The sequence below is a fragment of the Anabrus simplex genome, chromosome 7 (assembly GCF_040414725.1).
Source record: "Anabrus simplex isolate iqAnaSimp1 chromosome 7, ASM4041472v1, whole genome shotgun sequence".
NCBI lineage: Eukaryota > Metazoa > Arthropoda > Insecta > Orthoptera > Tettigoniidae > Anabrus > Anabrus simplex.
The window spans coordinates 232,019,707-232,035,686 of record NC_090271.1 but is presented as its reverse complement, the minus strand read 5'-3'; the positions used below and the strand labels follow the sequence as shown (position 1 = coordinate 232,035,686).

The 15,980-nt window shown below is 39.7% G+C and overlaps 1 protein-coding gene across 4 annotated transcripts in view; it reads right to left on the bottom strand.

Annotated features, from left to right (window-relative positions):
- The window catches only part of LOC136877064 (sodium/potassium-transporting ATPase subunit beta-2), a 130,747-nt gene that overhangs the window by 53,975 nt on the left and 60,792 nt on the right, over window positions 1–15,980 (bottom strand). The window contains exon 1 of one of the 4 annotated variants that reach the window (XM_067150882.2): window positions 7,382–7,934. The exons of 2 other annotated variants lie outside the window; for them this stretch is intronic. Coding sequence is in view for 1 of the 2 variants with exons in the window: in XM_067150881.2 (XP_067006982.1) it covers window positions 4,493–4,520 (28 nt within the window). In the remaining variant the exon portion in view is untranslated. Of the gene's footprint in view, window positions 1–4,492; window positions 4,778–7,381; window positions 7,935–15,980 lie in introns of those variants that run through there. One more of the 4 variants, XM_067150881.2, reaches the window with a different exon arrangement.

Genomic DNA, 15,980 nt, shown 5'->3' with positions numbered 1-15,980 from the left:
AGATTTTACAAAAATTACGATTTTCACCCAGTTCCCTGTAATATTGGAGATTGTTTGTTAAATACAGAACAAAATTGGTCAACCAGACACCAGTAAGATCCGAACCCACATCCTTCCAATTTCGTGTCATTGAAGAAAAGACCATTCAAATGGCTTCTTAACAACTATCACAAAATAAACAAACTTCTCAATTTCCACCATCATATTTAAATCTAACTCGCTCACTATTCCTCCCTACTAAGAAACCCACCTTCTCCTTTAACCCATGCCTCTCACTTCCAGCTTTCTCTGTACAGTATTATGCCATATGCAGGAAAACATCATCATAAAATTATTACAATATCATCAAAATACTAATGGAATTGCTATTCACTATATGTCATGTTGTAAATAATCTAGCTACTGTATTCATGAAGCCAACACACAAGTTCATCTTATGTGGGATTCACACTGTATCTCTTAGTACCTCTGCATGTTTATGTATGATATTAATTGTGAATAAAAATGTTTCAAATGTAAAAAAGTAATGTAAAACTGCACAGGAACACAGAAATGTAGCATACAATATGTGTACCTTTAAAGGAGGTAAGGAATGGTAAAGATCCACTGTATTATAACAGGAAAGTAAAGAGACTAAGAAGGAGGTGCAGGTTGGAAAGAAATAGAGTTAGAAATGGCTGTGGAAGTAAGGAGAAATTGAAGGAACTTACTAGGAAATTGAATCTAGCAAAGAAGTCAGCTAAGTATAACATGATGGCAAGCATAATTGGTGGCCATACTAGTTTTAGTGAAAAATGGAAGAGTATGTATAGGTACTTTAAGGCAGAAACAGGTTTCAAGAAGGACATTCCAGGAATCATTAATGAACAAGGGGAGTGCATATGCAAGGATCTTCAAAAGGCAGAAATATTCAGCCAGCAGTATGTAAAGATCGTTGGTTACAAGGATAATGTCCAGGTAGAGGAGGTGACTAATACTAAAGAAGTATTAAAATTTACCTATGACAGCAATGATATTTACAGTAAGATACAAAAGTTGAAAACTAGAAAAGCAGCTGGAATTGATGAGGTTTCGGGGATATACTAAAGACAATGGGTTGGGATATAGTACCATACCTAAAGTTCTTATTTGATTATTGTTTGCATGAAGGAACTTTACCAAATGAACGGAGACTTGCTATAGTAGCCCCTGTATATAAAGGAAAGGGTGATAGACATAAAGCTGAAAATTACAGGCCAGTCAGTATGACATGCATTGTATGTAAGCTTTGGGAAAGCATTCTTTCTGATTATATTAGACATGTTTGCAAAATTAATAACTGGTTTGATAGAAGGCAGTTTGGGTTTAGGAAAGGTTATTCCACTTAAGCCCAACTTGTAGGATTCCAGCAAGATATAGCAGATATCCTGGATTCAGGAGGTCAATTGGACTGTATTGCGATTGACCTGTCTAAGGCATTTGATAGGGTAGATCATGGGAGACTACTGGCAAAAATGAGTGCAATTGGACTTGACAAAAGAGTGACTGAATGGGTGGCTCTGTTTCTAGAAAATAGAACTCAGAGAATTAGAGTACGTGAAGCTTTATCTATCCTTGTAAAAATTAAGAGGGGAATTCCTCAAGGCAGTATTATTGGACCTTTATGTTTTCTTATATATATCAATGATATGTGTAAAGAAGTTGAATCAGAGATAAAGCTTTTCGCAGATGATGTTATTCTGTACAGAGTAATAAATAAGTTACAAGATTGTGAGCAACTGCAAAATGACCTTGATAATGTTGTGATATGGACAGTAGGCAATGGTATGATGATAAACAGGGATAAAAGTCAGGTTGTGAGTTTCACAAATAGGGAAAGTCCTCTCAGTTTTAATTACTGCGTTGATGGGGTGTAAGTTCCCTTTGGGGATCATTGTAAATACCTAGGTATTAATATAACGAAAGATCTTCATTGGGGTAATCACATAAATGGAATTGTAAATAAAGGGTACAGATCTCTGCACATAGTTATGAGGGTATTTAGGGGTTGTAGTAAGGATATAAAGGACAGAGCATATTTATCTCTGTTGAGACCCCAACTAGAGTATGGTTCTAGTGTATGGGACCCTCACCAGGATTACTTGATTCAGGAACTGGAAAAAATCCAAAGAAAAGCAGCTTGATTTGTTCTGGGCGATTTCCGACAAAACAGTAACGTTACAAAAATGTTGCAAAGTTTCGGCTGGGAAGACTTGGGAGAGAGACGAGCTGCTCGACTAAGTGGTATGTTACAGGTCATTATCCTCATGTTTATTCCGTATTGAATGATGTTGATCACAGCATTTATAATAAGAAGTATTTCTTATCCACCTATTCAATACAAATCACCTTTATTGGTGTTTACATTTTTATACTTCTTCTGAGGGACATGTGTCGCTCTTATAAAGAGCATCTTTAGCCATTAATTTTAATCCTAAAATGATGTTTGTGAACAGTTGTAAACATATTAAAAAGGACAATAGTCAAAATTAAAATTACAGTAGTCTAAAAATCTAATTATATCACATCTCAAAAACAACTTTAAAACACGAACATCATTTTAAGATTAAAATTAATGGCTGAAGATGCTCTTTATAAGAGCGAAACATGTCCCTTAGAAGAATTAATTGTATAAAAATATAAACACCAATAAAGGTGATTTGTATTGAATAGGTGGATAAGAAATACTTCTTATTATAAATGCTGTAAGTGGTATGTTCCGAGTTGTCAGTGGAGAGATGGCGTGGGAGGACATCAGTAGACGAATAAGTTTGGATGGTGTCTTTAAAAGTAGGAAAGATCACAATATGAAGATAAAGTTGGAATTCAAGAGGACAAATTGGGGCAAATATTCATTTATAGGAAGGGGAGTTAGGGATTGGAATAACTTACCAAGGGAGATGTTCAATAAATTTCCAATTTCTTTGCAACCATTTACGAAAAGGCTAGGAAAACAACAGATAGGGAATCTGTCACCTGGGCGACTGCACTAAATGCAGGTCAGTAGTGACTGATTGATTGGGTGTTGTAACAATAATCCAAGTAACAAAATTCCAGCACCTTGGCATCTCCGAAAACTGTGAAAATAGTTAGTGGGACATAAAACCAATATTATTATTATTAGTTTGAGTGAATAGAAACAAAGGGTTTAAGGCTGCACTGCAATGAGCTGCAGTTCAAATCCAGATTTTTCAACTTAGTTTGGCTGCTGACAAAGGGTTCACTTGGGGCTGGATGAGAGGAGAGAAAGGAGAGACATTTATTCTTTACCGATCTGTATTGACAGAATCTGGCTACACTGGGGCAAAACGCTGGTAATTTCACGATTGGAAAAGCCTAAAGAGCGTAAATGTTTTTTAATATTTGCAATCAATGAAATTAAATTATAGTTTCCTTCTAGGAACCTTATTTTAGAAGATTAAGAATATATTTTAATATTATTTGCTTTACAACTACTTTTATGGTTTTCGGAGAAAGAATATATTTTACAACAACATTTTTACTATTCAACACATTTCTGCCATACTACATTATGCGACGTATGAACCTGGTGTCATCAAGCCTTTTACTACAGACTCATTTTAATGTGTTTTCTTCATTTTTAGATTTTTATATATATTTTTTTACAATTTGCTTAACGTTGCCCCGACACAGATAGCTCTTATAGCGACGATGGGAAAGGAAAGAGCTGGGAGTCGGAAGGAAGTGGCCGTGGCCTTAATTCAGGCCTGTGTGAAAATGAGAAACTACAGAAAACCATATTCAGGGCTGTCGACAGTGGGGTTTGAATCCACTATCTCCTGAATGCTGGATACTAGCCACACTTAAGTGACAGCAGCTATCAAACTCGATTTTGTGTATAGCTGATGATGGCCCAAGTGGCTGAAACTAGTACTAGTGTAATGCGTAATATTGGATTGTGAGAATATAGTCACATTAGCATTAGTCTTGTGTTGAATAGGTGGACCTGGGTTAAGTATACAACAGTCAATACAGATCAACATGAAATTTATATCATACAATGTTAGTTTGTCAGGCAGAAAGAATGGCCTGTTTATTAGACATGCCAGAAATGAACTTATGGAATCTGTATGTCAGTAAATCAGTTAGTACAAAGTTTTTTTTTTTGCTAGTTGCTTTACGTCGCACCGACACAGATAGGTCTTATGGCGACAATGGGACAGGAAAGGCCTAGGAATGGGAAGGAAATGGCCATGCCTTAATTAAGGTACAGCCCCAGCATTTGCCTGGTGTGAAAATGGGAAACCACAGAAAACCATCTTCAGGGCTGCTGATAGTGGGGTTCGAACCTACTATATCCCAGATGCGAGCTCACAGCAGCGCGCTCCTAACTGCACGGCCAACTCGCCCGGTAGTACAAAGTTTAACTCATAGCTCGAGTATTGCATAACTTATAACTAGGGAGTGAATTTATATACATAGGCCTAATAGAATATTTTCTATGCATACTTACCTGTTTCACAGAATCCTCTAACCTGCATGAAACTACTGTAGGCAGGAGTTGCACGACCAGTAGGGGTTTTAAAAGGTAATAATAATTATTTCACGCGGTTAATGCTAACCTGGTATTTTATACAGCTCTTGTAAGGCAGACCCTCCAACAAGGGTGGATGGCATCTGCCGTGTGTGGAGAAACTGTATGTTATTGTATTGTTGTGACCGAGTTGCAAGGATGTTGGGAGCAGTACAGACCATGGTGTGCGATGTACATGCGAAAGCAAAAGTTTTTAAAGGAATACGCAATCGCAGCCCACCTTTCTCTCTAAAGCCAACATTACCATTTTATAAAGTCACTTGATAACTCAGTAGCAATATAACAATATCACAAACAAACAGATCAGACAATAAATAAATAAATAAATAAATAAATAAATAAATAAATAAATAAATAAATAAGACAATTTAGATATTAAAGAACGTATGCAATTATAACTCAGCAGCTGGTACTCTGCAGTCAGGAAGCGAGTTCGAATCCAGTCGAGAACTGTATATCTTGAAGAATTCCTCCAAAACAATATTTAGCCATCCTGCCAACGGTTTCGGCCAATAAAGAAGTGGGGAGTAAATAACGAGATTAATAATTTCATGCTGATTAGGGACAGAGTGGTCTTCAGAAAACGCTGTGCTGGACCATCTCGACAATGCCGACATCTTCATTTAAAGGTGAACTCCATTCTTCTCTCCTGCGCAGCAAAGTAATGTACAGTTCTTTCGAAAAATGAATCTTTCAGGCGAACGTCTTCCAGTAATACTGCTTCAATGGAAAGCAGTGCCAAGTTTGAAAGTCTTTTTTCTCCCGTTCTATCCCTCGAGTATGTTTTTATTCTTTTTAAAGCTGAGAAGGAAGTTTCCACCGATGCAATAGACACCGGCATCGTACAAATGATCGCAATTAACTTAGAAAGTTGTGGGAAACAAGAACTTAATGACTGTTCTGAAAAGAGGCTCATTAATTCAAATGGACCCTTTTCATGAAACTCCTCGCTACTGTAGAATACCGTTAGTTCGTTTCTCAACCTAATTTCATCAAAATGGCCTGGGTATGAATTTAGAAGACTGGAAATTTCAGCCTGAGGACTGTTTTTCTGATAAATTTTATACTTTCCCTTCTCCGCAGATATTAGTCCTAAGAAATTCAGTTTCCCATAATCCTGAAAACGCAGTTCGAGGTGACTGTCAACATTATCAAATATTTCACAGTAAATTTGTTCATAATTAGCACTGTTTCCTTTTGTTGGCTCACCTATTTCTTGCGCTGTTTCTGCATAGATGCAATCAAATTCGCCTCTTAACGAGTAAATGGCCTTCCGAATTTCATCAGTTTTCTTTCGGCAGAAAATGATATCAAAACTTTTCGTCTGGAGGATATTGTACAGAACATCAGTGAGAGCAAAAATTTTTTCAAACGTCTTAAGGAGAAAGCAAAATGTGAAATCATTCAAAATGTGAAGGTAACCTTTTACTGGTGCTAAAATTTCATTCTCAATTTCAACGGGGTTGCGTAGCATTGAATTAAAAACCTCACACAAATCACTTCTATGAACAAACACGGTGTTGACCAGTCTCTTTGTATAGTTCCACCTAGTAGCTGCAACACTAGGAAGTCTTCTCTGCAAATATTCTTCCAGGAACTTAGCCCGTTTATGTGAACATGAAAAGAAAGCAGCAATAGCATTCAGAGAGCTAAAAAATATTTTGCATTCAGACAACTTGTTCACAGCATGGGACAAAACTAAATTTAAGCAGTGGGCATACCAATGAACAAATAAAGCTTGAGGATGTGTTTTTTTTATTAAAGCTTGCACTTCATTCATATGTCTGGCCATTGAAGCAGCTCCATCATAAGACTGCGCAATTAACTTGTCATTACAGTCAAAGTCAGTTAAATATTGTCTTACGATTTCTGAAATGTCTAAAGCTGTTCCGTTTTCACCGACATCGCTGTACCCAACAAATCTCTCCTTTGTTTGCCCATTGTAAATGTAACGCAGTACAACGGAGAGTTGTGCAGTGTTGGAAACATCAGTCGTCTCGTCCACTAAAACTGAAACAAACTTGGCTTCTTTCAACTCGGATTTTATTTCTTCTAGTAACGCGTTTGCCACTGCATCAATTAAATCATTCTGAATTCTCTTTGATACTCCACTGAAAACTGTGGATGTTTCCAAGTGGGTTTTCAAGAAAGGGTCATATTCTGCAGTGTAGTTCAACAGTTCAATGTAGTTACCTCGATTAACTGGGGTTTCACACTCGTCATGCCCTCGGAAAGAAAGTTCTTGCTTGCATAAAAAACATACAACATTAACAAAACGCTTCAGAAGTTCCCTGTTTTGTTTTACCCTCTCATTATGAAATGTGATTCCCTGTTTAAGCTGGTCATCTAGTTGTGTTTCCGCCCTAACTTTGCCAAACGACACTAAAAGGTAAGATGCTCTGATGTGTCCTATAGACTCTTCATGAGAAACAGCTGCTTTGGTAAAACTTCCCAGATTGGTATACCCAGTTTTAGTCCAGCTTGTGTACCTGTCTTGACCAAACAGAAGGCAAGACCAACAGAAGAGAGCACTCAGTTTGGTGCATCCTGTCAACCAAACATACTTTTCGTATGAAGAAACATTGAAGTGCCTAGTGAAATGTTTTTCTTGTTTTGTTAAGCCTGGTAAATGTGGAGTTGGCCTGCCTTCTTTTATAAGGCTATCCTTTTCGTGGAAAGGTCTACCTGAGAAAGGTCTTCTAAGAATATCTTCAACCACACACTCGCACATTTTTCTAAATTGGTATTCACAGCAGTGACGGCACCAATATAACTTAAGCTACAGTATATTTTAAGCAATGTACTTACAGTTTCACCTGTTGACTCTTCGTAATTGTACAGTCATGATTTTCACAGAAATATGCTGGGAATTGCATTTTCCTTATTTACTTAAAAAGCTAACCTAAAATGACCGAGCAAAATTTAGCAGGTATTTTTTAAATGCTTTCATTCCTTATACAGCTTCACTCGCTTACTGAGTGTAGATACAGCAACTACAGACGAGGCAAAATATTCCTCACGATGTATCACACTATTATATTCACGAAGAATTGCACAGAACTCGCGAAAACTTCACCTATACTCCAAGAGAAACACTAGAAAAAATCACAGTATACTACTATTTACGCAAACCCACGCATAGGCTACACAGAAACGAAATACAAAATTATTTCACTTCACGTCTGGCTCGGTGTACATGGTGGACAACCTAAATATTTTTCCACGAGTATCGAAAAACATGCTCTGCACGTGCCGTCAATGAACAGATTCCAAAAACTTTACACATGCCGAAATCCAAAAATAAAATAAATACTTGTTTTACAATTGATTTCATAAAATGGCTCTGTTAGCAAGTGGCTATACTGTTAATAAACTGATATTTTCCTTCTTGTGTGCGACAATAAACACTGCGAGTGTTTTGTGTTGCGACCCTACCCTAGCTGGTCGGTCGCCATAAGACGCTAAGAATCTCCAGGGAGGCCCACACCCTGCTACACCAGGACAAGCTGGCTTAAAGCGCATGCGTCAACTCAGCTACTTGAATTTCGCTGAGGTAAACTCTCTTTCGCGTCCGCAAAGAAACCCAACTCGCTGGAGCACGCTAGAGAGAGCTGGCCTGCTGTGGAGCGAGTGGATCGTTGAAACAGTGTAGTTAGCTTGACGTAGCGGTTTGCAGTTTTTAAGCTAGATTAAAACGTTGCAAACAATAACAAAAATTGTAAATACAACATTCCATGCCCCAGTAGCGATGGGAAAGATGGGGTTCAGTACACGCTATTGGAACAAACACCCAGTCCCCGATCAAAGTGAAATAACTATTCAGGCCGTGTGGTTAGGGCACGCAGCTCTGAGCTTGCATCCGGGAGATAGTGGGTTCGAGCCTCACTATCGGCAGCGCGCCGGCCTCTCACCGCTGGATACCGTGGTTCAAATCCCAGTCACTCCATGTGGGATTTGTGCTGGACAAAGCGGGGGCGGGACAGGTTTTTCTCTGGGTACTCCGGTTTTCCCTGTCATTTTTCATTCCAGCAACACTCTCCATTGACATTTCATCTATCAGTCATTTATCATTGCCCTAGAGGAGTGTGACAGGCTTCGGCAGCCGACACATTTCCTATCCTCGCCGCTAGATGGGGGCTTCATTAATTCATCCCTGACCCGGTCAAGTGACTGGAAACAGGCTGTGGAGTTTCATTTCATATGATATTATACTTCTTTCTTTCTTTCTTTCTTTCTTTCTTTCTTTCTTTCTTTCTTTCTTTCTTAATTCATTTACCCTCCAGGGTTGGTTTTTCTCAGCGAGGTATCCCACCTCTACCGCCTAAAGGGCAGTCAGTGTCCTGGAGCTTGAAACTTTGGGTCGGGAGATACACTGTGCAGAAGGACCAGTACCTCGCCCAGGCGGCCTCACCTCCTATGCTGAACAGGGGCCCTGTGTGGGGCTGGGAAGATTGGAAGGGGTAGACAAGGAAGAAGGAAGGAAGCGGCCATAAGTTCGGTACCATTACGACATTTGTCTGGAGGAGAATTGGAAAACCACTTCGAGGATGACTGAAGTGCAAATCGAATCCCTCTCTACAAAGCTGACCTCCCAAGGCTGAGTGGACCCCGTTCCAACCCTCGTACCACTTTTCAAATTTCGTGGCAGAACCGGGAATTGGGCCTGGGCCTCCGAGGGTGGCAGTTAATCATACTAACAACTGCACCACAGAGGCGGACATATTATACTTTATGGAAGTAAATATACAGTGTACTTATATTTAATTTATTTCAGTCAGGTTGTTTAATGATATAAAATGAAAAGGTATGAAAATGCATCATATAATTATTTTCTCTTCTGTGATTTAACATCTTCTTCTTAATCTGTTTATTGTCCAGGGTTGGCTTTTCCCTCGGACTTAGCGAGGGATCCCACCTTTATCGCCTCAAGGGCAGTGTCCTGGAGTTTCAGACATCGGATCGGGGGATACAACTGGGGAGAATGATCAGTACCTCGCCCGGGCGGCCTCACCTGCTATACTGAACAGGGGCCTTGGTGGGGGATGGGAAGATTGGAAGGAAGCGGCCGTGGCCTCAAGTTAGGTACCATCTCGGCATTTTCCTGGAGGAGAAATGGGAAACCACGGAAAACCACTTCCAGGATGGCTGAGGTGGGAATCGAACCCACCTCTACTCAGTTGACCTCCCGAGGCTGAGTGGACCCCGTTCCAGCCCTCGTACCACTTTTCAAATTTCGTGGCAGACCACACCACAGAGGCGGACTTGTGATTTAACATAAGCAATGAAATTCCGTAGACATAGTGGCCATACCTATATTGAAACTTCTCTTGAGAAGTGAATAATAATAATAATAATAATAATAATAATAATAATAATAATAATAATAATAATAATAATAATAATAATAATAATAACGTGCATACTTCATTATAGGCCGTTATGCCTTTCCGCGTTCAGTCTGCAAGCCTCTGTGAATTTGCTAAACACCACCACAAGCCTCGTATTTGTAAATAATATTTTTAATTTTTTGTTTACAATTAGTTTTACGTCAGACCGCCACGGATAGGTCTTATGGCGAGGATGGGATAGGAAAGGTCTAGGAGTGGCAAGGAAGCGACCGTGGCCTTAATTAAGGTACAGCCCCAGCTTTTGCCTGGTGTGAAAATGAGAAACGACGGAAAACCATCTCCAGGGCTGCCGATTGTGGGGCTCGAACCCACTATCTCCCAGATGCAAGCTCACAGTTGCGGGCCCCTAACAGCACGGCCAACTCTCCCGGTGTAAATAATAATAATAATATTAACATTAATAATAATAATAATAATAATAATGAAATGAATTGAAATGTCGTATGGCTTTTAGTGCCGGGATATCCCAGGACGGGTTCGGCTCGCCAGGTGCAGGTCTTTCTATTTGACACCCGTAGGCGACCTGCGCGCCGTGATGAGGATGAAATGATGACGAAGACAACACATACACCCAGCCCCCGTGACGTACGAATTAACCAATTAAAGTTAAAATCCCCGACCCAGCCGGGAATCGAACCCGGGACCCTCTGAACAGAAGGCCAGCACGCTGACCGTTCAGCCAACGAGTCGGACATAATAATAATAATAATAATAATAATAATAATAATAATAATAATAATAATAATAATAATAATCCGGAAATTTAATCAAACTCAATCTACTTTTAATAAAGCATTATTATTTTTTTTCTTTTCTCCTAGGACGTGTACATCAGGCCGTGTTGTGGTCACATTAATCGGGCCTAAACGACTAAAAGGGGGTAGGGAACTGCACCTGCACCTCAACCAGCTGTTTTCTATTATAATATATCCACACCTAAGCAGTTCTAGTAAGGATGTAAAGAAGAGGGCATATAAGTCTCTGGCAAGACCCCAACTTGAGTATGGTTCCAGTGTATGGGACCCTCACCAGGTTTACCTGATTCAAGAACTGAAAAAAAAAAAAAAAAATCCAAAGAAAAGCAGCTTGATTTGTTCTGGGTGATTTCCGGCAAAAGAGTAGCGTTACAAAAATGTTGCAAAGTTTGGGCTGGGAAGAATTGGAAGAAAGAAGACGAGCTGCTCGACTGAGTGGTATGTTCCGACCAGGCGGAAATAGCTCTACAGTACTTTGTTTTCCCGCTTGCTTTGAGCGATCCCCTCTTAAATACTACCGCCGAGTCAAGAGGGTGCCACCTGCCGCATTCTCATATCGGTCGCAATGCAAGTGCTGCCTCTCTGTGGTCGAACGAAGAATCGCTGTGATGTCTTGGCGGTCTTAGCTGTTGTTTCTACAGCCTATCGGAATAGTTGAGCACGCATGCGCAAAAGGCAGAGTTCCTGGTTTCTGGCTAAAAGCTTAGAAATTCTCGCTGAGCTGTGATCGCACAGCCCAGCACTGCACCCGGCGTGGAACACACGACTATAGTAGTTACCTGGTTGTGAGAGGAGTTGAATAATTTCCTATTCTTTGGCTGACGTCTTTTTCAATGCACTGTATTTGATTGGAGATAATATTTTAAAACTAATTTATTTTTGAAATAGGCAATGTGCTGCAGCACTTTAGCACATAAGGTACGGCCGCTCCTGGCGCCTTTGATCACATTGGTCCTGGGTTCGATTCCCGGTAGGGTCGGGAATTTTAACCATCATTGGTCAATTTTGTTGGCACGGGGACTGGGTGTATGTGTCGTCTGCATCTTCATTTCATCCTCATCATGACGCGCAGGTCGCCTACGGGAGTCAAATCAAAAGGCCTGCACCTGGTGAGCCGAACATGTCCTAGGACACTCCCGGCACTAAAATCCATACGCCATTTCATTTCATTTCACCGGTATAGTTATGTAAAAACATTATGCCCTCCAAAAGTTATTCTTCTTTCATTATTCTCTCCTAAAAATCAATACACAAAATATCGAAGTCTGTCTTGATTACAATCATTGCTCTCACAGTCCTGATTTTTAAACGGTTCTTTTCATTTGACCACAAAGAACTCACGAGAGAAAAAAAATCTCTCCACAGTTGCACTTGTTCCTGGGACTGCTATAACAAATTCAACAACCGACATTAAGTTTCTGTAGTGGATTTCTTTTTCTTGGAGCACCTTAAACACGTCACACCACTTTCTGTCCACTTCAGCGTTTGTGTCCTTCTATTCTTCAGTCTTGGAGTTATCAACATTATTTACATAATTTACTTCATCCAATAACTAACCTTCATCAACAATATTGAATATGTTGTTAGGTATTCGGCCCGAAGGCTGGTTTGATCCTCAACAGCTTCGCTATCTGCTGTCATAGATGGCCTAGGCGTCAATGAAGAGGCGTACGAAGGAAATGAGGAGTGAGGTATTTTCCCGTTGCTTTCCTCACTGAACAAGAAGTTGCTATTACATATCAGTCTGCCAAACCCACTGAAATGCATGCACCAACCGATCCTATCAGCGACATTTTCACACCATTCATTACAGGGACTGGCTGCATAAGAAATGGTATTAATAACATCGCTCATACGTCAGTCACTTTCATATTGTCAAAGCTAAGGATGTGACTGAGACAGCTCAATGCAAGTAACAAATTTATTCTAGCCCATACCAGAAGGCATAGCGCACTGTAAACACTACATCTTGCCAGCAAAGGCATGTTATCAACATCAATGGTTGCTTTTAGGCTGCTTTGAACTTCGGCCAAAACTGGTGGAGTTTGCAACTTAATCCAATAAAATGCTTTTAGTGGTTGGAAATGGTGTATCCTTTTACTTAAATATTCAGGGAAAGTGTCATAAAATAATTTTGTAGTGGCTAAACAATCTTTTTGCTGGCCTCGCGGTGTAGGGGTAGCATGCCTGCCTCTTACCCGGAGGCCTCGGGATCGATTCCCGGCTAGGTCAGGAATTTTTACCTGGATCTGAGGGCTGGTTCGAGGTTCATTCAGCCTACGTGATTACAATTGAGGAGCTATCTGACGGTGAGATAGTGTCCTCGGTCTAGAAAGCCAAGAATAACGGCCGAGAGGATTCGTCGTGCTGACCACACGACACCTCGTAATCTGTAGGCCTTTTGCTGAGCAGTAGTCGCTTGGTAGGCCAAGGCCCTTCGGGCCTGTTGCGCCATGGGGTTTGGTTTGTTGTCTACAAAATTATTTTTCGTCAAAAATGCCATCAACTGTAAGTTCTGAAGTGATAGACAACATTAATTTTCAAGTTTTGAAAGTTCTCGGCTTCCTACTTGTCATTTTCTGTCTGAGCAATTCCAGTTCTTCTACCACTTCATATGTCAAAATGCTTTCTTCTTCTGTTTCCATTATTGTTGCTGTGGAGCTATACAAATCGGTTAACCGCGACGAACGACATCTTGCACGTGTTTTCGCTAGTAATTTTGTTAATAATCAAAGAAAATAAAGGAAAGAATTAGCTGACAAGACAAGGCTTGTACAAATTGCTTGTTTTAATAATTCATATAATTCCTATTTTCAGCCGGATAAAATGTAATAAAAATGTGATGTTCTCTCCACAAAGTCGGGGGCGGGGGTGTTAGTCCCCCCCCCCACTAATCGTCTCTACTGGTTGAGAATATTTTCAACTGGCTTTGAATGAAATGGAGACAACAGACGGTAGTAACGATAACAATCTTGTATCGACAGCGCCTAGAACACGCGTGTATTCAGTTTCTAAAAATTCACCGATTTTTTCAGTTCTTTTACTCTTACGGTGTAGATCTGAAAATACACAAGACAAATAGCCTACATTGTTGAAATAGTTGTTTATAACTGTTTCGATATCAATAGGCAAAATATGAGCACTTATATAGGCACCATTATGAACAACATGAGCAGTACACACAATAACAAGAATGTTCATTTTAAACTCTTTTCTCAGTCTTGAAAATACTGTACCGGTACATTGTTGGTATCACCTCGAAATTGGTGTTGCAGTTAACAACAATTTGCTCAATCAACTGGTGCTATCGCAAAATATCTATGCTATGATTTGCAAACAGTTCTGCTGTTTCTCTTGTTATGTTCTGGGATTCAATAACTTTGACCTGAATAGCCTACCTTCAGTCGGGATGAAGTACCATGCCTAATAAGGACGGGCATCAACTTCAACTCACTATGGTTCGATGTGTCCACTATAACCGAAATATATTTGGCCTTTTTCTTTCAGTTCAGCTGCTATTTATCGCATTGATTTGCACATTGTCCACATGCAAATTTCTTTTGAAACACATTTCTCACTACTGCAGAAGTGCAGTCCATCGATTTCAAAGAGAGGTTATGTTCCGTTCCATGGAACGCAAACAACCTTTCTTTTACTTTCGTTACTTAATTTCCCCATTGCAGGTTTCGTGAAAAATGATTTTACATCTTGATGTAAACTGCAAGCAGCGGCTGGCATTTCATGACGTTGCTTTTTCAAATGTTGTTTTATATCAGAATGGCTCCGTGTTAAAAAAAAAAAAAAAAAAAAAAAAAAAAAAAAAAAAAAAAAAAAAAGGCGAACGGCATACTGCACAGCTTGTTTGTTGTTGCATTTTCTCTCAAGAAGGGATATTCTTCTTTTAAATCCGGTGTGAAACTACACTTTCTGTTCGGCATGATTACAAAGACACGTTGAAATATCACCACTCAAAACATTATACCGGTATTAGCTTTCATAACTTAACTACCGGTACTTTTATTACTGGTACTATACACAGACTGGCATCAGCATACAGTATACACGCTTGCTGCAGCAGTACTACCAATCGTTTCAGCTTGAAACGTTCTAAGAAATAATAAGAAAATTCAGTATTTTCGACATCACAAAGAGAGCGCTTTCACAGATGGATGTTTTCGACCTCAAAATATAACAAATCATCTCCGAACATACAATAATGAAGTCATGCTATGAAGGGACAAAATCTATAAAAAGGGATAATAAATGCCCCGTTAAAGTTTTATTGCGAGAACGGGACCAGGGGCTATAAAAAGGGACAACCTAGTTAAAAAAACAGAGACGTCTGGTCACCCTACCCTAAGGTTTATGCAACTCTTTTCAGCAGAATTGTGAAGGCTAACCGACACTTACTATGGTGTATGATTGTGTTGACATCTGGCGTATTACTGCATAAAAATCCGCTCCCTTCTTATTGGATACCTTCTTCGTCCTTATCTTTTTCCAATTGTTTTGGGTCGGAACATAACTCTGTATGTATTTAGCCCAGTTTTACGGTTGGATGCCTTTCCTGACGCCATATCTATGTGGAGTGATGCAACTTATTTACTAGTTCACGTTTCTGTTGTGGTTTGTAGTGTTATGTGTTGTTGTTTATAAATCAAGATGTAAATATGTATTAAGACGAACACGAAAATACAGGCCCCGAGTTAGAAGAATTAACCAAATTAAATTAAAATCCGTGGCCTGCGCCGAAGGTCGCTACACTGGCCAGTCAAGGAGTCAGACTACCTACTTATTGGATATATAAAGTCACATATAGAAATATAGGAACATGGAAGGGAACAAAGATAATGCGATAAATTCGATGACAAGAAAGTTTTGGAAGAGGAAGCAACAGGAATAGAAGTCGAGGACTATTTTCATTAGCGGAGATTGGGAATTGAAAGTGGAGTGGTGGGTAAGGGGGCACGGAAAATGCATGGAAAACAAAATATACCGGACGCATGGGGAATATAGTGGGGGTAGACAACAAAACTGATACAAAATAGCTACAAAATGGTGAGTTTTTGAGGTTCTCTGAGCGAATTTCGACAGAGAAGTAAATGTTGACAGTTTACCAACTTAACAGTGGTGATAATAGTTTTCTTGAGATTTTGATTCAATACTACACAATAAAACTTTCACCAAAGGAACAATTGCACATGTGCGCAACTAATCGCGCTTCTACACGATGCTGCGCGAGTC